The sequence below is a fragment of the Astatotilapia calliptera genome, chromosome 18 (genome assembly GCF_964374335.1).
Source record: "Astatotilapia calliptera chromosome 18, fAstCal68.1, whole genome shotgun sequence".
Taxonomy (NCBI): domain Eukaryota; kingdom Metazoa; phylum Chordata; class Actinopteri; order Cichliformes; family Cichlidae; genus Astatotilapia; species Astatotilapia calliptera.
In genome coordinates this window covers 754,489-777,369 of record NC_137439.1, presented here as the reverse complement: position 1 = coordinate 777,369, position 22,881 = coordinate 754,489, and the positions used below count along the sequence as shown (strand labels likewise).

At 47.5% G+C, this 22,881-nt stretch overlaps 2 protein-coding genes across 3 annotated transcripts; both read left to right on the top strand.

The window, feature by feature from the left end:
- Nucleotides 1-14,324, top strand: cyp7b1 (cytochrome P450, family 7, subfamily B, polypeptide 1). 2 transcript variants are annotated; one of them, XM_080292385.1, is made up of 7 exons: nucleotides 56-736; nucleotides 5,546-5,682; nucleotides 10,052-10,648; nucleotides 11,188-11,394; nucleotides 11,473-11,651; nucleotides 12,267-12,578; nucleotides 12,674-14,324. In XM_080292385.1, the coding sequence occupies exons 1-6, from the start codon at nucleotides 663-665 to the stop codon at nucleotides 12,558-12,560; spliced, it is 1,488 nt and encodes a 495-aa protein (XP_080148511.1). In that variant the 5' UTR covers nucleotides 56-662; the 3' UTR covers nucleotides 12,561-12,578; nucleotides 12,674-14,324. The 2 variants fall into 2 exon arrangements, with proteins under 2 accessions (XP_080148510.1, XP_080148511.1); XM_080292384.1 differs by having other exon boundaries at nucleotides 1-736; nucleotides 11,188-11,651.
- A 259-nt stretch (nucleotides 14,325-14,583) lies between these two features.
- Nucleotides 14,584-21,203, top strand: LOC145419219 (E3 ubiquitin/ISG15 ligase TRIM25-like). Its single transcript, XM_080292366.1, has 2 exons — nucleotides 14,584-17,596; nucleotides 18,398-21,203. Exon 2 carries the CDS (start codon nucleotides 18,494-18,496, stop codon nucleotides 20,402-20,404), a length of 1,911 nt encoding a protein of 636 aa, XP_080148492.1. The 5' UTR covers nucleotides 14,584-17,596; nucleotides 18,398-18,493; the 3' UTR covers nucleotides 20,405-21,203.
- Nucleotides 21,204-22,881: the final 1,678 nt, after the last annotated feature.

The window sequence follows — 22,881 nt, the reverse complement described above, 5'->3', positions numbered from 1 at the left end:
GGATTAACTGTGTGGAAAAACAAAACCTGCTGAGTCTGCAAATCCAAAGTTTGGTTAATAATGGATGCTGTTGTTCTCTTAGCTGGTCTCTGCCACAAACAAACTCTCATTGAAATGAATCGACAGATTTTATTGTCATTTCAACCAGACATGTAACACACAAACACAGGACTACGTAAAGTGCAATGTGCAAACAAATGCACAAATAAACAAGATAAGACAGAACAGGACGACACACACAACGCTCTGCAGTGTTGTGACAGCCATGAAACTCGTTTTACTTCCCAGAGACGTATTTATTAGGTCAGGTATAGAAAGCTGCCTGAGCTCTTTTCACGGTCCCTAACAGTGTTGGTGGTCTCCGTTTTCACAGGCGTGGACTGCAACTGTCCCAGCTGACAGCGAGCTTCCACTCCAACCCCACATCCACGAAGAACACGCACTCAGTGAAGGAGATTTGAGTCTTCGCGGCCTCGTTTTTATCTTTGTTCTTATAACTTTGTATTCTGTGTGTCACGTGTGGCATCCATATGATCGATAAAAACAAACTGAAGTTGGTGTGTTTTATTTTGAAAGCTTCCGGTGATGTGCGCGTGTATATGTGTGTGTGCGCGCTCCCGCAGAGTAGCGCTCCGGTGTGAGTCCCGGAGAGAGGTAGGATCATGTCCCCGCTGCTGCTGCTGGTGCTCGGCCTGCTCCTGCCGCTGCTCCTGCTGGTCCTGCGCGGCAGGACGAGGTGAGTCCGCCCGCATCTCTGTCCGGCTCGGCTCGGCTCGGCTCGGCTCTGATTTTTCGTGTCTGTGTTGATGAGAAAAGTTGTTGCACGCGGAGCTCCTGGTTGGCTCTGAAACGTGTCGGTGATTATCGGCATTGTAACTTTTTTCATGAACGATGTTTTCGTGTTTGTTCTGTTTTGACCCGGGTCACGTTCACTGCTAGTCCGACTGTAATGTTTCCCAGCAGCGAAGCAAAGGGTGGGGTAGCCTGGGGTCACTGCGGGACGGAAGTGCTCGTTGTCCCGTTCCAGACTCGGGCACATGATGGAAGTGTGTTGAGATCGATGCTGCCACAGGAAGTGGAAGAAGATCAACACGCACACGAAAGGAAACAAAGAGATGGAGGATGAGGTCACTGAGTGAGAGACGACCAGAGGTCAAAGTGGGGAGAAGCTCAGACTCACGCACAGACCCGGTGCATCACAGAGACGCTACAGGAGCTGCGCTGAAGTCTTAGTTTGAGTCTTAGAGGCAGCTTCAGGTGGATGGTGACCTGCCCCTACCCCAGTATCGCAGGCTGGTCAGCCGTGAATCTCCTCAAAACCTCCTCCTCAGGACAACTGTAGCTGAAGGAGAGGCTTCTGCTCCCCTCGGGAGACTCCGGGTCTGATGAAGAGCCCAGAACTCGTGCAGAAGGACTTCAGGTCTGTCAGCACTGAGCTTTCGGGTATCGAGCTTCATCTCGATGATCCTCGGGTGACAGACTCATCGATAAGATGAATGAAGCAGATCAGAGAGACGATCAATGCAAAAGAAAAATACAGGCAGCAAATCAGTGAAAGTTAATGAACCACAGAAGAGCAAAACAATCAGCTGAGGTGGAGAAACCCGAGGGCCGCAAAACTCCTGCAGTGAGGGTGTGAGGACGTGTCAGCATTACCAGAGGGGCAAACCGTCATCGCCCTGCAGAGGGGAAATCGGTCCAGCGTGGTCATCCCAGTTACTAATGGCAGGAACTAGGGGTGGGGGGAAAATCGATACTGTGTAGTATCGTGATATTTTGTTTGCTAATAATGTATCGATACAGAAATCGATGTTTTGTTACAAAAAAGGTTTTTGTGCTCTGACTTCAGAGCATGTTGGTCCTTTTTCTGAGCAAGAATCCTGACACTGTCCAAATGTGTTTAACTTTTCTTATGGCAGCAATAAACATGACCGTTTACTTATTTTAATTTAAGACATGTTTTATTTTAATTAAGTTTAAAACTTTTTTATTTAATGTAAAATTATATTTTGTTTTAATTTACTTTCAAATTCTTCAGTTGCTGAAGGGGCTGCATAGTTTTCATATTGCATAGTTTTTATAAATAGCTGTAATTGTACCAGATGTTTTCAGTTAAGTTGGACTAGACTGTAATACAAACCGTTCAGTTTGTCAACAATAAAACTGAAATGAGAGAAAGACTGAGTGTGCGACTTTGATATTAGATAAAATGAATATTGATAAAGTTTACCTTTATGGACAGAATCTGAATATCGCAAAATATTTTTAAAAATTGCAATAATATCGTATCGTGCGTTAAATATTGCAATAACATCGTATCGTGCGTTAAATATTGCAATAATATCGTATCGTGCGTTAAGTATTGTGATAACATCGTATCGTGGGATGTATGGTGATTCCCACCTCCAGCAGGAACCATGACATCACCCTCATCCTTCGCGCCGCGCCGCGCGACTGCAGCGAGTTACAGCTGTTTGCCCTGTAGACGGCGATCACTGGTTAAGTAAGTTGACTCCTGCCGCTGGAGGGAAGGAGCGTACGGTGAGGGGGAGAAATGCAGCCGCGATTTATGGGAGCCACCTGTTTCAGCTGACCCCAGATCAGCAGGTGAGACGGCTGCTTTTTCCAAAGATGAGAATGAAATGGGATGCATCCCGTCTCTGATGCAGCGTGACGTCATCCCATCCCTCCTGCTCAACACATGCTCAGCGTCCTGAGCAGGAGCGCATGGTTCTCAGCGCTGGTGCAAGGCGGACCATCATGGAGGACAGCAGCACGCCACTCACAGCCTTTATCACACGTTTTGGGAACGGCTGGCTTCCCTTCGGCTTGTGCTCGGCTCCAGCGCAGTATAGACGAATGCTTTTGCAGGTGGGACAGGTGAGATCTCTGAGCCACGTTTGGATGAATTTGGTCGGCACCGAATCATTCGAGGAGCATCTGATTGATGCGCCTGGTGTGAAGCTGACTCCAGAACAGTGTGGGGTGTTTGAAGACGCCCTCGGCTCACGAGTGACGTCGTTCACTCAGCGTTTGAAGCGAGCGGCTAACCCTGAGAATCCTGCAGCATCGACAGAAACTCTGAAGGCAGATTTCTCTGGTTTCTTTCTTCTCGCAGCAGATTTGTGGTTGCACATCCAGAGTTTCCGAGCATTTCGAACGACTGTAAGGACTTAAACGCTCAGGCTTCAAACTCTGCTGTTCCAGGACAGTGCCTCCTCAGACTGCACGCTCCGTCCAGCTCTGTCCTGTTCTGGATCCTTATGCTGGATTCCCACAGCTGAGTGGGAGCGCTGATGTCCATCTGGTGGGATGTTCCAAATATTTCTGTCTTGCATTCTTGAACTCTTTGTCCCCGCGGTCGTTCTCAGAGCGCCGATCGCCTCCACGTCTTGGTCTCTGACACACTCGGCGTCTCACAGCGGACACTCGGTGTCTGGACCGACACACAGCGCGTCATTCCTCAGTTTCCACACTTTGCAGTCTGACACAGCTGCTGCAGGTTCATCTAAACTGAGCACATGAAACGGGACGATGTCTCTGAAATATCAGTAACCCGGCTTCACGGGTTTCACCTGGATGAGACGGACGGTGTGGTCACGTGGCACAGCGTGGGATAGAAAGGCACGCATCTGCAGGGAGTGACTGGAGGTGGGAGGCTGATGTTTGAGCATGTGCAGACACGGCTTCGTTAGGTTTGGCCGCACGTTAGTGCACACACACCGGCTGTTGGTCAGGTGACTCGTTCTGCAGATGCACTCATACTTTACACCCAACCAGCTACCGGGAGAGACTCACACCCGGTTCTCTGGTCTGATTCAGATATCTGTTGTGTTTTAACCTCGTTGTGAAGCACTTTAGTTTACCTTTGGTTTTAAATGTGCGATAGAAATAAAGTTGTTTTGTATTCAGATGACGTAATGAGAGCAGATTAACTGATGGTGTCGGCGATGTTTGGCTGTCTGGCCCCAATGAAAGGCTTCCTGTCTGTGTTTGAAGACAACTGGGCCGCCTCCAGGGTGTCCCGTGACCTTTTGCTCCCAGGAGGAAGTTCCTCTCAGTGTGAGGCACAAAGACTGGAAGTGCAGGGGAACACTTAGCAGCTCAGGAGGAAACTCACAGCGGGAACCTCAGATTGGTTAAAGGGTGGAACGTTTCCAGCCGCTGCGCATGAATGCGGCGCAGTAATGACCCTGCTGCTCGGTCCTTTGTACAAGTTGTTTTCTCGAGGCAGTGAGGCGCCCTTCAGCTCGGACCCGGCAGGGCCGCGTTTCTCTTTGTTCCCCCGGAGTCACGATTCCTCTCACGGCCCGTGGGAGTCGTGCGGAGTCTTAGTTTCACTCCTTGGTTACGTTTAAAGACATCTGTTTACATCTCGTTACTTTCTGCCTTTGTGTGCGTCCTTTTTACCTGAAGGTCAGGTGAAGGTGATTAAGACAGATGTAAATGTAGGAATGAGTGAAGGAAAGCCTCGGGTTTGTGGACGTAGCGAAGGAGGACATGCAGTGACAGAGGAGGACGCTGGAACAGAAGATGTGACTCCTGGAGGGAGCAGCTCGGAGAGAAAGGCCTCACTTTGCATCGCTTTCAGAAATGCTGTGTTTGTGTTGCACTTCTCTGGGGTCACGTTGTGTGTGCTTGTTTGTGTACACGAGTCCATCAGTAGTGTGAACACAGAGCATCACTGTGACCGACGACTGCTTCGAGGTGATCCGGCTGCAAACGCTGGCAGAGAGCTGAAGTCATTCTGTGTCCTCGTCCCTCGTTAATTCAGGGTTTCGTTCCCTGTTTGCTAATTATGCAGAACATCGGAGTCTTGTTGAGGCATGAACCCTGTAAATGTGACGCTTGTTGTGATAGTTTGTTTCCTGCTGTGTTATCAAACTGAACCTTTCTGTCCAAACGTGGAGCTGGGTGGAGTGTTTCTGGCTTTCTGCACTCGCAGCTCGTTTAGGGTTTGTAACTCGGATCAAAGTGGAGACTCGGCGCTTAAACCGTTGATGTTAGGTCAGGAAGTCGAGCTCAGATTGTGACTGGCCCGGACACGTTTTCGTGTTTCCTGAGAAATGCCTTCACGACATTCGGGCTTCCACGGCAGAGCTCTGGGTAAACACCGGACTGCTCAGGATTACGGCCATTAATCCAGGGAATGGGGCACAGTGCACACACGGGCTGATGCAGCATGTTAGGCTCCTTGCATTAAATCAAACTGCACTGACTGATTCTCTGTTTAAAAGCAAGTTTACATGTGAGCTGACCGAACAGCAGCGAGCCGATAGAAAACAGATCCTGAAGCTCACAGCAGGCAGACGTCTGTTTAATAACTGCAGCAGACTCTGAAGGTGTTTTATAGGAGGGAGTGTTTTTCTGCCTGAGGTTACCCTTTATTACAGTTTCACAATCTCAGTGAACAGGAACACCTGAGCCTCCGTCCACAGGAGGATTCAAAGTTCAGATCAGACACGCTGTGTGACGCCAGATAAACTGTTTGATGTCAAACTCACAGAGGTGAAATAATGTGGTTTCTCTTGTGTGTTGCTTGCAGACGAGAAGATGAGCCCCCTTTAATAAAAGGCTGGATTCCTTTCATTGGAAAAGCTCTGGAGTTTGGGAAAGATGCCCACAAATTTCTGAAAGAACATAAGAGGAAGTTTGGAGATGTGTTTACCGTCCAGATAGCAGGTTGGTATTTCCAGCGTCCCTACCAGCCCCATTAAAGAGAGACGGCCTGTCTGCACGTTAGCAGCACAAACTCGTTAAAACAGTCCAGGGCTGCACTTCAGTCATTCATAAAAATCAAAATCCTGTAAATTATACAAGTGTGACGCACAGATTATTACGGAGCAGGTGACAGGGTGAGCCTGTGTCCATCTTTGCTTTTGACTAGGGCTGCCACGATTACATCGACTATCAAAATCGTCGACGGCTAGTTTAATAGTCGACGCGTCGTTTGAAGCTTTGTAAGATCCCAAAAGACGCAGGAATAAGTAGCAGGATTTAAGAGTGTAATAACGGACTGAAACAGAAGATGGCAGCACTGCATGTACAAGGATGCCAGCTGCCGTTAAACCCCGAAGAAGAAGAAGCTGTGTACCAGAATTCATAGCGCAGCCCAGCTCAGTAGTGATGGTAAATTTGATTCTTTTTGCTGAATCGAGTGTTAATGAGTCACTCACCAAAGTGAATCGGGTGTTTTGAGTCATTTGATTCACTGAGTCAGTTGACCAGAGAGTGCAAAAATTTTACATTTTCACTCAAACTTAATTTGTTTCCCTTTTCATGTAAATCCCACTGCTAAGATGAATGATTAAAAAAAAAAACCAAAAAAACCCCCCAACTATTTTATAGAGAAAAAAAGAGCAAAAACATTTCTAAAATTAAGCAATTTCTTATCAAAATTGCTTAATAAACATTTATTTTGTTTATTTGTATTTTATTAGTATTTTCCTTAAGTGTGTCAAATATACATTTTCTCATCTAAATGTCCACTGCGCTGTGAGCCAGGGAGCGGTAATGCGCCTTAACATTGGTTGCCAACCAAGAAGAAGAAGAAGAAGAAGCAGCTGTGAGCCAGGAGGGAGGGGGGGAGTGAGTGAGTGATTCGTTCGCTCTTTGATTCAGCACAGGAGGGAGGGGGTGAGTGAGTCCTGAGTGATTCGTTCGCTCTATGATTCAGCACAGGAGGGAGGGGGTGAGTGAGTCCTGAGTGATTCGTTCGCTCTTTGATTCAGCACAGGAGGGAGGGGGTGAGTGAGTCCTGAGTGATTCGTTCGCTCGCTCTTTGATTCAGCACAGGAGGGAGGGGGTGAGCGAGTCCTGAGTGATTCGTTCGCTCTTTGATTCAGCACAGGAGGGAGGGGGTGAGTGAGTCCTGAGTGATTCGTTCGCTCGCTCTTTGATTCAGCACAGGAGGGAGGGGGTTAGTGAGTCCTGAGTGATTCGTTCGCTCTTTGATTCAGCACAGGAGGGAGGGGGGTTAGTGAGTCCTGAGTGATTCGTTCGCTCTTTGATTCAGCACAGGAGGGAGGGGGTTAGTGAGTCCTGAGTGATTCGCTCGCTCTTTGATTCAGCACAGGAGGGAGGGGGTTAGTGAGTCCTGAGTGATTCGTTCGCTCGCTCTTTGATTCAGCACAGGAGGGAGGGGGTTAGTGAGTCCTGAGTGATTCGCTCGCTCTTTGATTCAGCACAGGAGGGAGGGGGTGAGTGAGTCCTTAGTGATTTGTTCGCTCGCTCTTTGATTCAGCACAGGAGGGAGGGGGTTAGTGAGTCCTGAGTGATTCGTTCGCTCGCTCTTTGATTCAGCACAGGAGGGAGGGGGTGAGTGAGTCCTGAGTGATTCGCTCGCTCTTTGATTCAGCACAGGAGGGAGGGGGTTAGTGAGTCCTGAGTGATTCGCTCGCTCTTTGATTCAGCACAGGAGGGAGGGGGTGAGTGAGTCCTTAGTGATTTGTTCGCTCGCTCTTTGATTCAGCACAGGAGGGAGGGGGTGAGTGAGTCCTGAGTGATTCGCTCGCTCTTTGATTCAGCACAGGAGGGAGGGGGTGAGTGAGTCCTGAGTGATTCGCTCGCTCTTTGATTCAGCACAGGAGGGAGGGGGTTAGTGAGTCCTGAGTGATTCGCTCGCTCTTTGATTCAGCACAGGAGGGAGGGGGTTAGTGAGTCCTGAGTGATTCGCTCGCTCTTTGATTCAGCACAGGAGGGAGGGGGTGAGTGAGTCCTTAGTGATTTGTTCGCTCGCTCTTTGATTCAGCACAGGAGGGAGGGGGTTAGTGAGTCCTGAGTGATTCGCTCGCTCTTTGATTCAGCACAGGAGGGAGGGGGTTAGTGAGTCCTGAGTGATTCGCTCGCTCTTTGATTCAGCACAGGAGGGAGGGGGTGAGTGAGTCCTTAGTGATTTGTTCGCTCGCTCTTTGATTCAGCACAGGAGGGAGGGGGTGAGTAGCTCAAATGTGATGTTAGCATGTTAGCAGCACGATGCTACTGTGAACGGAGGAGCTATTTTCTTGATGTGAGCTTCTACTCAGGGGTTTTTCTTCCAGTTCAGAGCAGAAATGCTTTTGTTACGAAACTGGCTGTTGTTCCCCCCCCCCCCCCCCCCCACAATTTTAATTATAAGCTAGATATATTTCTACTAATGGAATTAGTTTGCTAACAGCAACAGGGATGAGTCAGTGAGTCATTTGGGCTTGTGAATCATGATTCACGAGTCAGTAAAGTGATTCTTGAGTATTGAACGATTCGTTCATGAATCGAACATCACTACTGCTCAGTTTCCAACAATGGCGGCAGCTAGTTAGTTTTAATGTTACTCTTATTATTCTTTCTGGGTCACAAAATAAATGTTTAACATATTTTCAGGTAAGAATGTAGCTGTGTAAACCTCAAATATCTGCTCAGTTTATCAGGACACCACATATTTTCAAAAGCGCTCCGACGTTTTCGGAGACGTCTGTTACCCACTAGCTCGATAGCTAGCCGGGGGCTAGGCTCACTAGAGCCGTGAGAACACCGGACTCCCGGCACATCGTTTTCAAACCCACCGCCATCTTTCGCTACTCAGGTTAAACATGATATATGAGTCACTTAGATAACTTAAAATGTTGTTGTTTGGCTTTTTTCAGTATTTTATTTGTTCCTGAGTAAATCGGTTTGGCTGAGATTAAAGTTTTTACACAGCTGAATAAACGTCAAGCAGACAGCTGATTATCAGAAGTGTGAGATGCTCCAGAATTTACTCCGGTGTCCTGTTATATTTTAGAAAGCAAGGAGTTTATTAAACTTCACCGAAACAATCTGCAAACTTCATTAAAATTTAATAAACTATCATCTTGTCTTTATTTTTAGTTAGCACCTTAAATACTTAAAGCTGTAAGCTAATGATGGTTATATAAGAGCAGATGCTGCTGGTGCAATAAGCTGTAATGGATGATGATCTGATTAGTCGACTAATCACAAAAATAATCGCAGACTAGTCGACTCAAAATAATCGTTTGTGGCAGCCCTACTTTTGACACACTCCTTCTATACCCAATCACCTGAGTGACCACGAGCCAGTGAAGCTGTGCGCTGTTTCCAGGTCATTATACATATCAATGTTCAAGGTTTCTAAATAGTCAAACTTTATATTATTTACTTGTGATACTAATATGTTTTTTCTGGGAATGATTCTGAGGAACTTATCAATAATGTAGGTGATGAATAAGACAGAATTAAGGTGAATGATGGGACGCAGACACAAGTAGAAAATGAAAAAGCTGAAATGGTAAAGCAGAATAAATTCTTAGGATTGATAATATCAGACACCTAGTCATGACCAAATTAAAGATTATAACTGTCTCTGCAGACGTTTTAGTGTCGAGCTGTGAGGAAATAATGATAAAAATGCACAAAATTATCTTTTCAGGACACTTCTTATAACACACAGATGGGTATTTTCATCATACAAATGTCTTATTTTTACAGTCAAAATAATTAAAACTTCAGGGCTTTGTTAGTTGGTGTTCGAGCTGTTAGAGTTAGATAATGTTTAGAGCACAAAGTAATCTATTACCAGTTGATATTTAAGATCCTTTGGACCACAGAGATGGTTGATTTTAACGTGCTCGTGGTGAGAACGTCTGGGAATGGTTTTTGTGAGTCTGTGTTTGGGTTAAATTGTGTATAAAGACGTGGTTTAAATGCAGTGATGGGCTGAGGCAGCATGATAATAGAACATGTTACGTACACTCAGGAAGAAGCTGCATGCCTGAGCTGAGCTACGTTACTTCTTCCCACTGCTCTTTGAGCTAGAAGATAGTATTCTCCTTCCTGTATATACGCACTTGTATATACAGGAAGGAGAATACCATCTTGTGTATATATGTACGCACATGCTCAAAGTGATCAGTCGGCTCCTCCAGCTGTTTCTCTTCGGGACCACTGATCTTTCCAGCTGTTTTTTTTTTTTTTTTTGCTCTGTCCCAACTTTTTATAGACTTGCTGACCTTTTATCTTAAAAAGCTCCAGTCTGAGATTAAACACCTGATACGGTTTGCATCTTTTATAAATACAGGTAAATACATGACCTTCATCATGGATCCTTTACTGTATCCCAACATCATCAAACAAGGCCGGCAGCTGGACTTTCACGAGTTCTCCAACAGGGTGGCATCATTTGCCTTTGGCTATCCACCTGTTACTAGCAAGTTCCCCGGCCTGAAGGAGCAGATCACACGCGGCTTCATTCTCCTCCAAGGGGATAACCTCACGCCCCTGACAGAGAGCATGATGGGTAACCTGATGCTGGTATTTCGTCAGGACTACCTGGACCAGGAGAGCAGCTGGAAGACCGCCTACATGTACAAGCTCTGCAACTCGATCATGTTCGAGGCGACCTTTCTCACCATGTACGGCAAGCCGCCATCCGCCAGCCGCCACAGCGGGATGAGCGTCCTGGAGACGGACTTCATCAAGTTTGACAAGATGTTTCCGCTCCTCGTCGCTCAGATACCCATCTGGCTGCTGGGACGGACTAGGGCGATCCGCGAGAGGCTCATCAACTACTTCCTGCCGCACCAGATGTCTTGCTGGTCACATTCTTCAGAGTTCATCAGGACACGATTCGAGATGTTTGAGCAGTATGACACGCTGAGGGATTTCGACAAAGCAGGTAGATAATTAGCTGCTGTGCAAACATGTTTCTGCTGCCCTACAGCCCAGACCTCGAGTGGCTCATGTGCAGCTGTGGTCGGAGGTTAACATCCACCCATCGTGGGCGCGAACTTGTCTTGGTCATTTCAAGTTTTGAATCACTTCTTTGAACGCTTCTAATAAATGTCCCTCAGCAAATCCCACCTTGACCAAATGCTTTTGGTTTCCATCATCAAGCTTCTACCAAGTTTGGCTCTATATGATGATGTTTATTTAATGGTAGAGTTCATCTAAATTGAACTGACTCGGCTTTTAAGCACAGTCCCAAATACTTGACGGGGGTTTTGTGGAGGCTGTTGCAGAAGCGTAATGTCGGCCTGCTTTATGTGTTTGCAGCTGCTGATGGATTTAGGCCTTTCTTCCCTCCCTGTGCAGTGTACCAGTGCCACTGGCAGCTCAACAGCCCACAATATAGACAATAATTGTTTTTGTGACCTGAGTGTAAATGCTGCGTGGAAGCTTTTTGTGGATGACATTCTGCATCCTGCTGACTTTCAGCTCATCACTTTGCCATCCTGTGGGCGTCTCTGGGGAACACGGTTCCTGCTATTTTCTGGGTCACGTATTACCTGGTGAGTCACCCTGAGGCACTGCAGTTCGTCCGTCGGGAGCTCGAGGACGTCCTGAGACTCAGCGGGGTGGAATTCAGCAGAGATAAGGATGTGATGCTGACCCCAGCGCACCTGGAGAAACTTCTCTACATGGGTACGTGCACACAGAGATTCTGCATTCGTACACTTAGAGATGTGAACCTGAAGATCATTGACCCGACTGTCTCCACAGAGAGCGCCATCGAGGAGAGCCTCCGCCTGTGCTCGGCCTCCATGAACATCCGGGTGGCTCAGGAGGACTTCAGTCTGCGTCTGGATGCCGAGCGCTCGGCGGCCGTCAGAAAGGGAGACATCATTGCCCTGTACCCTCAGGCTATGCACCTGGACCCCGAGATCTACGAGGACCCACAGGTACGCTGGACCACTTTTCAACTTAAAAGGACTCAGTGCACCTTAATACATGCATTTGTTGTTTTGAACTGATTACATACCTGCCTTAAGGTGAGACTTTAAAAAATCCAAATGACAGCGTGGCATGTCTTTCTTTGCGTTTGTATTCAGAGGGGCTGTTACCCCTGAAGCCTTGAATCCCTGCAGAATCACAGTTCTGGTTTTTGTGTAACTTTAAGGTGTTTTCATCCAGTCATGTGATCAACTCCAAATTAAGAGGAAAGTCTGGAAACCTTTGAAATCCACACAGACTGATTATCTGCTGTTGGGGGAAATGATGGGTTATTAAAGCAGCACAGGGAACAATAGTGCCATCTGTTGGCATTTTAGTCAAACTCCATCTTCCATCCATTTTTCTTCCGCTTTCCAGCTTATCAGCACCCCAGCCTGTCCCAGGAGTGACGGGGTGAAAGGTCATCATTCTGTGGCAGGGCTCCATCTGAGCCCAGGTTTATTAAGTCGGTGGTTTCTTCCTCTCAGGGCTTATAGCCGAAGCTGTAACAGTCATTTGCAGTGAAGGGATGCCACGTTTGACTGTTGTTCGTCACGCTGTCGTTCTTCTCTCTGTGCCGTCAGACGTTCCGGTTCGACCGCTACGTGCAGAACGGCCAGAAGAAGACCAACTTCTACAAGCGTGGCCAGAAGCTCAAGCATTACCTCATGCCTTTCGGCTCAGGTGCCAGCAAGTGTCCCGGACGTTTCTTCGCAATCAATGAGATCAAACAGTTCCTGTCCGTGATCCTGCTTTACTTGGACCTGGAGTTGGAGGAGGGCCAGAGCAAAGCCACCTTGGACCTCAGCAGAGCCGGCCTGGGAGTCATGCTACCAGCTGAAGATGTCCGCTTCCGCTACAGGCTGCGGCCTGTCTAACGGGGACCCCCCCAGCAGGTGAGGCTGCTCTGCACGGGCATATCCAACCTGGTGTTCGTAGAATTCTCGATCACGTTCTGCTCAGATTTTTCTAATTTCTGCTTCATTTTCAGTCGTCCTGGTTCCCTGTGAGCGCCGACCTCGCGGCGTGCACTTCTGTGCACAGCCTGGACAGCGAGAGACCAGAAAGAACCAGACGTGCTGCACATGAACGGCTGTGGAGACGCTGGACAGGTTGAAGCTTCCAGCCTGTCGGATTTTTTGCCTTAAAGCTTCGTCAGTTTTAAAAGAAGACCGAAAGTAATTAGTACGTATTTTTGCACCGTGGTTATTGTCCTTGTTTTCTGTGCCTCGGTTCTGTTTGCCAGTATGTACCTTTATGTAGCACTGGGGTGTAAATACTGTATGAGCCAGGAGCTTCAGGTAAACAGTGTTGCATTTGCATGCTTTCATATTAACACTGCAGCTCTCAAAGTTAAAGGAACAGTCCACACTGTGCAGGAAGTCCGGCCGCGGTTAGCTTAGCTTTGCGTAAACACAAGCGTCCACAGCGTACTTCAGAGTCGGCTGTGAACACCGTTAGATTGAGAACTTCTACAGTGGCGGACGTGGACAAAATGCTGTTAATTTTACTCTCTGCAGTGTTTACATGCTTACACAGTTGCTGTGCCTCCACAAACAGCACTCTGTTCTGCTTCTATGCCCCGTCTTTGTTTACTCTTTCCCACCCAGGCTTCTAGGCCTCTGATTGGCCAACACGGTTAGGAATATATCGCCACCTGTTGCTTTGGCATGTTCATAGCAGTGTTTTGCTTCATTTTTGCGTCTGTGGACGGGTTTTTTTTATTTTATTTTATTTTATTTTTTTAAACGAGAACGGAAAATCTCAGTTTTCAAAAATACGTGTGGACGTAGCCTAAAGCTGTCAGCAGACTGAGAAGGAAACTTGTCAGATCAGGAGGGTCCGACTCCAGGCCTCGAGGGCCGGCGTCCTGCAGGCTAAATGATGACCTCCTTACATGTCTTGAAGGTCTCCAGAGGCCTGGTGATGAACTAATCATGTGATTCAGGTGTGCTGACCCAGGGTGAGATCTGCAGGACACCGGCCCTCGAGGCCTGGAGTCGGACCCTCCTGTGTTTGTCCCACAGGGTGCAGCGAGTCAGTGCCACCTGCATGTAACGAGGTCAGCCGTTAACGGCACGCTCTTAGTCAGAGCGGTGGCGTGGCCCTCTGAGGAGCGTGTAAAAACAGCTGATGATAACCCTGCACCGGACTTCCTGGACAGTGAGGCTGTTCCTGTAGCGCCACCTAGTGTCAGCACGCTGAGCACGTCAGACTGCAGGTGGAAAACGATGTTTGAGATCTGTGGTGTGAGTGCACAGTGAACCAGCTGACAGATTTAATGTGAAACTGTCCCACTTGTGGATGAACCTGCAGGACCTGCAGGGCGCCGTTAAAGGAGCAGTTCACCTCAAAATCAGGTGTGTTGTAGGTCCGACTGCTCTTCCCTCACGGGGATGTGAGGAGATGCACCGACACCGAGCTTTTAACAAGCGTTTCATTCAGGAACTATTTTCTTTGCACTAATTACTCTAAAATGTGTTGATTTGGGGGTGAGCCGTCCCTGTACTGCAGCCTGTGGACGAGACACTGTGTGCCAGTGTACAGAGGGCCTGATACTCCACAGTAATACCCGTACATGTGTATTTTGATGCATTTCAGGTGATTTTGGTCTTTTATTATTAAAATAAAATGTAACGTGCTGTGTCGCGTGGTGTTATGTAACCTGAGCAGCACAGACGCCGAGCACGACCAGCTTCTCTCTAAACTCGCGTCTTTCTTTGGCCATGAAGGTCTAAACGGAGCAGACAGATTTAATCAGGGTGATGATTACAGCTCCACTCAGGAAATTCATTTAGCAGTTACGCCCAGTGCCAGGAGACGCACACCATCGAACACTAATGACGCAGTGGTTCCCAAACTGTTTTTACTGGCCCCCCTTTGTTTTACAACAAAAATGTTCGCCCCCGCCCCCCCGCGTGCACAGGCACAAACACACCCTCCAACCACACGCCCATGTTTTGCTCCATTGTGGTTTATTTCTCACCTCCAACATTTAGTAAACAATTAAGCAAACACAAGTAATCTGCAGGCAGTAATAAAATAAACTCTTTTACGCTGCGTCCGCACCTACACGGGTATTTTTGAACACGCAGCTGTTTCGTCCACGTAAACGACGTTTCGAATCACAGAAAACAGATTTTTAAAACTCCTTTTTTGCGTTTCCGTGTGGACGAGGAATACAGAGTTGGTCACGCAGCGTCAAAGGTATGTGCCTTTTCCACGTCACGCTGTGGCCACGTTATTGTTTACATGAGATGAACTGCAGAATGATAGAGACGAAATACTGTTAATCTGACTGTCTGCAGGTTTTACAGCAGTTACTGTCCCTCCATTTACAAAGGCAGAGGCTCACGGTGTCATTATTTTACATGTAGTTGTTTTTCCTGTGTAATAATATTCAACACTGATCTCAATACATTTTTCAAAAAATGCAAAATGTGTTCAAAAACATAAACAGCTGTGGGATCCTGTTTGTCTGTGACAGGGGGAACAAATCGTGGCAGGATCAGCCTGATGTTATTTGTATCCTGCTGCAACTTTACTGTATAAAGAGCAAACATCTCCAACATGTCAGGAGTAGTTAGTCATTACAACAAGTGTTTGTGAACTAAAGATCAAGAATGTGGGATCCTGTTTGTCCGTGATTTGAAGAGCCCAGCGCTGCTCCCGACGCAGGGAAACTAATCCTGCAGGGAGACCTACCTCCGCACCTGTGCAGGTGAAGCCAAAGGGAAGATTTGCTTCATCATATTTTCTAGTCTTTGAATGAAGTTGGTTTAGAAACATATTCAGCGATGCTTCATCTCCTGCTTTGCGTTTGCGTGGGCGCCTCATCACAAACCTGTCCATTATGCTAGCAGTGTCCTCCAAGGGTTCTCCCCCCCCAATGGCTCTGAAGCTCTGGGTTAGGCTAACAGAACAATAATTGTGGTTCTTCTTATGTAAAACTGATTATCTGTGAACGAACAGACTCCATGACAGCTTTTACAACAGCCCTGATCAATGCTCACAGCTGACCTGATTGGCTACCCCCCTGGACTTTTTGGGGGCAATAACAATAATAATAAACATGCACTCATTCTTTTATTTGTTTATCAAGTCATCCTTTTTTGCGCTTACCTTTCTGGCACTTCAAGTTACAGTGTTGTGTTTAGTTGTGCGTAGTGCCGACATGGGACAGTTTGATGTTGTTGCATTGTTGTGCTTGGTGTGACTGTGCAATGACAACAAAGACTTGTATTATGTTAACAGGCTTTGGGGTTTGGTTAAAGCAGCTAACCCAAAGAAAGCTGGCTCTCTGCAGCCCTGAGACCAAAGCTGACAGCAGGTCAGAGCGGCGTCCGCGGCCTCGGCCTTGATGGGAACGTGCTGGCCTGCTTTTGTTGTTTTGACAGAACATTTCCAGCGATGATGTTTGCTGTTTTGTTAAACTGTCCTGCTCGTCCTGGAATGATGTTAAACCTGATCCCCTCGTGTCCGCTCAGACAGACCACATATTTGAGCAAGAGTAAGCAGTGAAGGATCCGCGTGCACGATCCCTGCTTCTGCTCCAGGAAGCAGCTGTACATGTGATTAACATTTATGTTGCTGTAATCGCAGTGATTTGGTTTGGTCACACTCATCTTGTTGGAGATGAAGTGAAGCTTAGGTTGAGATGACTTTAGGACTAGCTGTGGGTCATAGCGGGCTGCTGAATGCGTCCGGATCTGTTCGCACGACGAACACAGTCACTGAATGTTGTCAGGCAGCTTTTTAAATGCACAACAGAATCTAAATCGCCCCGAATCACACACAGATGAACAGTGCTGTCTGTTTCAAAGTTCCTCTCAGCTGCTCCTGTGTCTCGCCACAGCAGACGGAGCCACAGACACCCCCGTCTGTCCAGCCTCGTGACCTCTGACCCACGGTTCACAGGCGCAGAGCCGCAGAGCCGCTAGCCACAGCTGAGAGCTGGATTTCAAGATCCAGATCAAAGAAGCAGCTTCATCTATGACAGAAACGCTGAAGTCGGCCATTTCTTGGCTCCGCCGGGTTAAAATAGATGCTCTGCTCTGTATGAGCCAGTTGCCATGGTGAACGCTCAGAAATGAGTCCTAGCAGGAGGCCGAGGACGAAGCTGCAGCTCAGGATTTATTCACTGACTCTGCCTTCAAGCCAGCACGTGTGTTTATTGAGCATTTCCATCAGTTTGCATCGCGCTGGCAGAGGAGGCTGCAGATCAGTTAAGCATAAGTGCCACCGTGCTGACTCGAGGCTGCAGGCGCTCTGCGAACGACGACTCCGGGGGTCGCTCTCCTACGTGAGTTCACTGTTTGGATTAAAGTTACAAGAAAGTATCATCAAACCTGAACTCCCCAACATGAATCTGCCGTTAAAGGTCAACATGGAGTGCTCGACCCGTATGAGGCCAGAGGCCTGTGACCGTTCTGTGCTTCCTGAATTCTGTACATTCAGGTGGGTTTGCTGTGGCTGGTCTCCAGTCAGCCTCTGTGCACGTGTCAATGAAGGAAAACAAGGAAAGCACAGCAAAGAGTCTGAATGATGTCAAAGCTTTCCTCCGTTGGTCTTCTGGTTTTCTGTTTAGAGGAGTTTGTACTCCCAGATCAGGCTGTCAGTCGCAGTTTCTCGCTCCGTGACTTCATGGAATGAAGATGAACCTGATAAACTCCTCCTCCTCTGCAGCTTCTCAGCTTTCTGTGTGCACCAAACTGCACTTTTTCTTCTGCCTGTCTGAAGGTAATCCTCAAATAAAACAAAGACTGCTCTCCGTGACTCGGCACACAACATGTGCATGTTCTGTAATTTCACATTTACAGTTCTCGTGAGTTACGAGGAGGCGAGGAGAGGTTGGGTGCTCTGTGATCCAGCCTGCACACCTGACGATACTGTCCTCTGCACTAAACACATACTCGTGAGTACAGGAGGTTTATCTTCCCCTTTCATCAACCTGTTCCTACACTGTAAGCATGTAAACACCTGACATAAGATAAGACAAACCTGTATCAGGGAAATTTGCTTGAACATGAAACAAAGTGGACAATACAAAGATAAGAGCAGCAAAAATTAAGAAAAACAATAGAATTGAATAGAATTGTATGTCAGTTGTGCAATAGTAGCAATACTGTACATAAGAGAGACGAGAGGCGACCATTGTGTGTTGGATGTGTGTGTTGTTATCTGCAAATCAGATTCAGGAGAGTTAAAAGAAACTGTTGGATCTGTTTGCAGACCTGCTGGTTTCCCAGCCGAGCATTCGCATTTTTCAGCAAGTGTCATGAAATTCTTGTCATGGCAAGTTGAGGAGAAGGAAGCGGTGCGGAGCCAGGCCGCACACATTCACTCATTATTAAAGTAGAAATCACGTCTTGTTCTGTGTGTCAGATTTCTCAGCACAGCTGTTCCAGGCTCGTGCGTTACACGCTGATCATTTATCATTATTATTATTATCGACTGAATGCTTCATTTTCAGCTCCTCTACAGTGATCAGATTTCTGTTCTTCTAACAGCAGCTCTGCACTGCACACGCACAAATGTGCAAATATGAGTAAAGCTCACTGTGTCTGGAAGAGGAGGGGGGTGGTCTTGTGATGCATGTTGGCATCATATTTGGACTGGAATGAAGTTAAACCTGATAGCTTCTTTCTGCTGCCTGCTCTTAAACACAGCAGCTGGTTTCTGTCCGCATATTTCCTGCTGCTGTCGTGTCTTGCAGACGTGCGACGGACTGGCGCAAGTTTGGGTTCGGATCAGAACTCGCCTTTAATCTGCTGAGAAGAAGAGAAACTCTTGGCTGTCTCTCAGAATTAAAATGCCTCAACTGGACAGAGAAAAGTTGTGCTGCTCGATCTGTCTGGATCTGCTGAAGGATCCGGTGACTCTTCCCTGCGGGCACAGCTACTGCATGATCTGCATTAACAACCATTGGGATGGAGAGGATCAAAGGGGGGTTCACTCTTGTCCCCAGTGCAGGAAAACCTTCATACCGAGGCCAGTGCTGGGCAAAAACACCATGTTAGCAGAGTTGGTGGAGGAGCTGAAGAAAACTGAACTCCAAGCTGCTCCTCCTGTTCATCACAACTATGCTGGACCTGGAGATGTGCCCTGTGATTTCTGCACTGGGAGGAAGCAGAGAGCCACCAAGTCCTGTCTACAGTGTCTGGCCTCCTACTGCGACGATCATCTCCAGCCTCACTACGATTCTCAGGCCTTTCAGAGCCACAAACTGGTTGAAGCCTCAGCAAACCTCCAAGAAAAAATCTGCTCTCTCCACAACAAAGTGAAGGAAGTTTTCTGCCGCAGTGACAAGCAGTGTATCTGCTACCTCTGCTCTATCAGCGAACACAAAGGCCACGACGTCGTGTCACTGGCAGCAGAGCGGGCCGAGAGGCAGAATGAGCTCGATCCATGTCGGCAGAACATCCAGCAGAGAATCCAAGACTTGGAGCAAGATCTGACAGTGCTTCAGAAGCAGGTGGGGGTCATCAACATTTCTGCCGATGAAGCAGCAAGGAATAGCCAGATGGTGTTCAGCCAGCTGGCCCAACTCATCGCGAGACGAAGCTCCGAAGTGCAGCAGCAGATCAGAATCCAGCAGGAAACAGAAACGCGTCGGGTCAAAGAGCTCGAGGAGAAGCTGCAGAACGAGATCGCCAAGTTAAAGAAGAAAGACTCGGAGCTGAAGCAGCTTTCATACACCGAGGACCACCACCGCTTTCTACTCACTTTCTACTCGCTGTCAGCACTCGGCAAATCTACACACACCGGCGTCAACGTCCCTCCTCTGAGCTTTGAGGAGGTGACGGCGGCGGTATCGCAGCTCAAAGACAAACTCCAAGACCTTCTGAGTCAGGGCTGGACCCAAGGAGAGGCGCCGCTGAGACCAGCAGAGCTCGAGGGTTCAGGGAAGCAACCGCATATAGTCCCAGCACCAACATCCTTCATAACAAAAGAAGAAGAAGTCAAATCAGCAGCCTTCCAACAACCACGTGTGGTTCCACCAGCAGAGCCCAAGAGTTTCTTGAAACAACCCCGTTTTCCACCAGCACCACATCTAACAGCTTTTCTGGCAACAGCAGCACGCAAAAATTCATTGAAACATGTGGTGCCTCCAGCAGAGCCCACGGCTTTGGCCCCACTACACCCAGCTTTGGTGACGCCGCCGCTACCTTTTGCACCGCCGACAGAGCCCAAGACCAGAAACGAATTCTTACAGTATATGTGTCCAATCACACTGGATCCAAATACAGTGAGCAAATGGCTGTCACTGTCTGAGGGGAACAGGAAGGTCACGTACATGAAGAAGGAGCAGTCGTACCCTGATCACCCAGAGAGGTTCGACAGCCTTCAGGTCCTCGGCAAAGAAGCTCTGAGTGGACGGTGTTACTGGGAGGTGAAGTGGAGCAAGTTTGTTGCTATAGCGGTCGCCTACAAGAGCATCAGCAGAACAGGAAGTGAGAGTGGATTCGGATTCAACGACAAGTCGTGGGCGTTGTGGTGTCACAGTAACGAGTTCAGACATGACAGCACCACCATGTTCCTACAGGTTCCTCAGTCCAGCAAGATCGGGGTGTACGTGGATCAGAGCGCAGGTATCCTGTCCTTCCACAGCGTCTCCGGCTCCATGACTCTCCTTGCAAAGGTAAAGACCACCTTCACAGAGCCCCTCCACGTCGGACTCTGGGTTTGTTCGGGATCTGCCAAGTTGGTTCAGCTGCTGTAGGATTTCTTTCTGCTTGAACTTCATTTCTTCTGTCTCTGTCCGTCACTTCAGAAGTCAGCTAACATTCCAAAGAAGCCATTTTTCCAAGTTTCAAGCCACTCCGGGAACTGTTTCTGTACGTACTGTCAAGCCATTTAGAAATCGTTTGGACAAAGTAAATTAAAAGGAAAAAAGAGCTCTAATAATTCTGAAAACTAAGGATACTTTATCTTATGTGACACTTAATGGTTATCTATTGTTAATCGAGTAGAAATAGGGCTGATCAAAATGCTTTTGTTTTATTTTGATTTGTTAATTATTTTTCTTTCAGTGATTAAAACCAACTTTTCTCCTTTTTCTAAACTGAGCACCTGATGATTTTGAACTTTTCTTGTCCATCTTGGTTTTAATTTTGAACACCCATCCCTCAACCCGAGGATCACCACAACATAACCTAACACACCTACACCTTAGTTCACAGATTCACTTTGTCTAAGGTGCTTTTCTGGGATTTCACACAACCCAGGATTCAGATCATGAATCCATAATGAGCTTGGATTTACATCATTATGAATGAAATACGCTCTATTTGGAAGCAGCAGGCCCCTCCCCTTTCGACGGGTTGTGTGGAGACTTTAAATCATCAAACTGTAAATTTTAAATTGTTATTGATCCTTTACCCCGAGTCCTAAAGTGTATATTTATTTTCTTATATATATTGTTTGTTTACTTGCACTGTTGTAACTGCAGCCTCGTCGTCTCGTCTCTATATGCTGGACTGTCTGTAGCGGAGATGACAATAAAGTTTACTTTGACTTCAGCAGCGCGCAGGCGCACCGAGGGCTCTCGCGCTCACTTTTCCCTATAGAAAAAACATCGGTGCAGATTATAAGTCTGTATCATGATGTCTGGTGTTTGTTGTTTTGTTTTATTTTGCGAGTTGGTTATTAGATGCTGCTCCAGCCAGAGACTCCCCCGCCGCCCCGCCCTCTCCTCCCTACGCAGCAGGCGTACCTCGCAAACGGGGGGGGGGGCGCCCTTACTCCCAGCAAATGGGCGATAGAAAACCGATCGGTGCCTGTGACATTCCCACTATGCGCTGGCTGATGTCGGGCAGCATGAGCATGGGCAGCATTTTTTTTTTGCCGACGCCCGTGATCCCGCCCCGGGCTGCCGCCCGTGTCGCCCGTATCAAGAACCGCTACTGGCTCCACAAATGTACTAGACCAGCATCCAGTCCGTGTTTATGACACAGCATTCCTGTCATGCTCCGTCTGCCACTGTGCACTTTGATGTTTTATTGTTGTTACACATGAGCGTAAAATTCACAGTTTTACAAAAAAGCTGAAAAAAGTAAATCCGATTATTATTTGATTAAAGTGACACATTAAAGTTATTTACTTGCATTCCTGGAAAAAAGGTTTTAGCGGTTAAGTGATGTGACTGAGCTGCTGGCGCAACTATCGGTGTAAAAACATGAAGTCACGTGTTTCCTTGATTTAAGAGAATTACAACACGCTTTGACAGAATCTTACAGGATCCGAGTTTCTCCTTTTTATGGCAGGTAGTCTGATATTGTTTGAGCACCTCACTGGTTTATTAAAGCGTCTGTATCTTATTGTTTGGTGGCGCTACTTATTTCATGTTTGTGGAGATTTATGCTTGTGTTTTAGCGCCCTCTAGGGGACACTGGGCACACAAACCCTGGTAAAGCCTTCGGGTCACGTGTTGGTCTGTTTGTTACATTATTCCACTCGTGATACTTTTATACCTCCATGCTGAAGATGTTGGATCAGAGCAGCGTCTCCTTAAACTGCAGACAGACCACAAATCCTTTGTGGGCGTATATTCATATGATCGCGTGTTTCTGAGAATTCACAGCAGTGTTTGCAGTAATTATTGGTTACAAAGTACTTATGATCTATAGATGAGTTATAGGAGTTTTATTTGCACACAGCTGAAGCAGACTTATATAAACAAGGTAACATTTATGCACAGGGAGGTCGTAGGTCAGCTGCAGGCCGAATGTTAACAGAAGCTGTGATTGTAGAGAAGCTAAGCAGACCACAGGACTACCACAACTCCATGACTGAGGACCTGCGTGCGCAGAGTTTTAAAGGCAGACAGCAGATCACGTGCCTTACATCGTTTACAGGAGGTGCAGTGTTATTTCACAGTGTGGTACAGAGTGGACTATGGACGCAGCAAGGAGCTGCCCGCTGATGTCACTACATCGCATGTGAGGCAGGAAGTGTGGTCCATCAGAGCTGAGAAGCCATTCTCCTCACTCACCGCCTCCACCACTGCATCAGCACAGGGCCTGCCCTCCTCACCGGTCTTCGGTCTGGTCCTGTCCCCAGACCCGAGCGCAGGAGATGGCCGATGCCCCCGCAGTCATAGAAGAGCCTCAGGAGTGCCCGAGTCAAAACACATAAAAACTCTTAGAATGTGTTGCATATGTGAAGATGCTGCTCTTCTCTGTGTCAGCCTGAGCTGCT

Bases quoted from the DNA above. Each gene is read 5' to 3' on its own strand.
- cyp7b1 (XM_080292384.1), top strand. From the start codon at position 663: ATGTCCCCGCTGCTGCTGCTGGTGCTCGGCCTGCTCCTGCCGCTGCTC. The intron at 737-5,545 runs GTGAGTCCGCCC...TGTTGCTTGCAG, and splicing joins GTCCTGCGCGGCAGGACGAG to ACGAGAAGATGAGCCCCCTT. The intron at 5,683-10,051 runs GTTGGTATTTCC...TTATAAATACAG, and splicing joins GTTTACCGTCCAGATAGCAG to GTAAATACATGACCTTCATC.
- LOC145419219 (XM_080292366.1), top strand. From the start codon at position 18,494: ATGCCTCAACTGGACAGAGAAAAGTTGTGCTGCTCGATCTGTCTGGAT.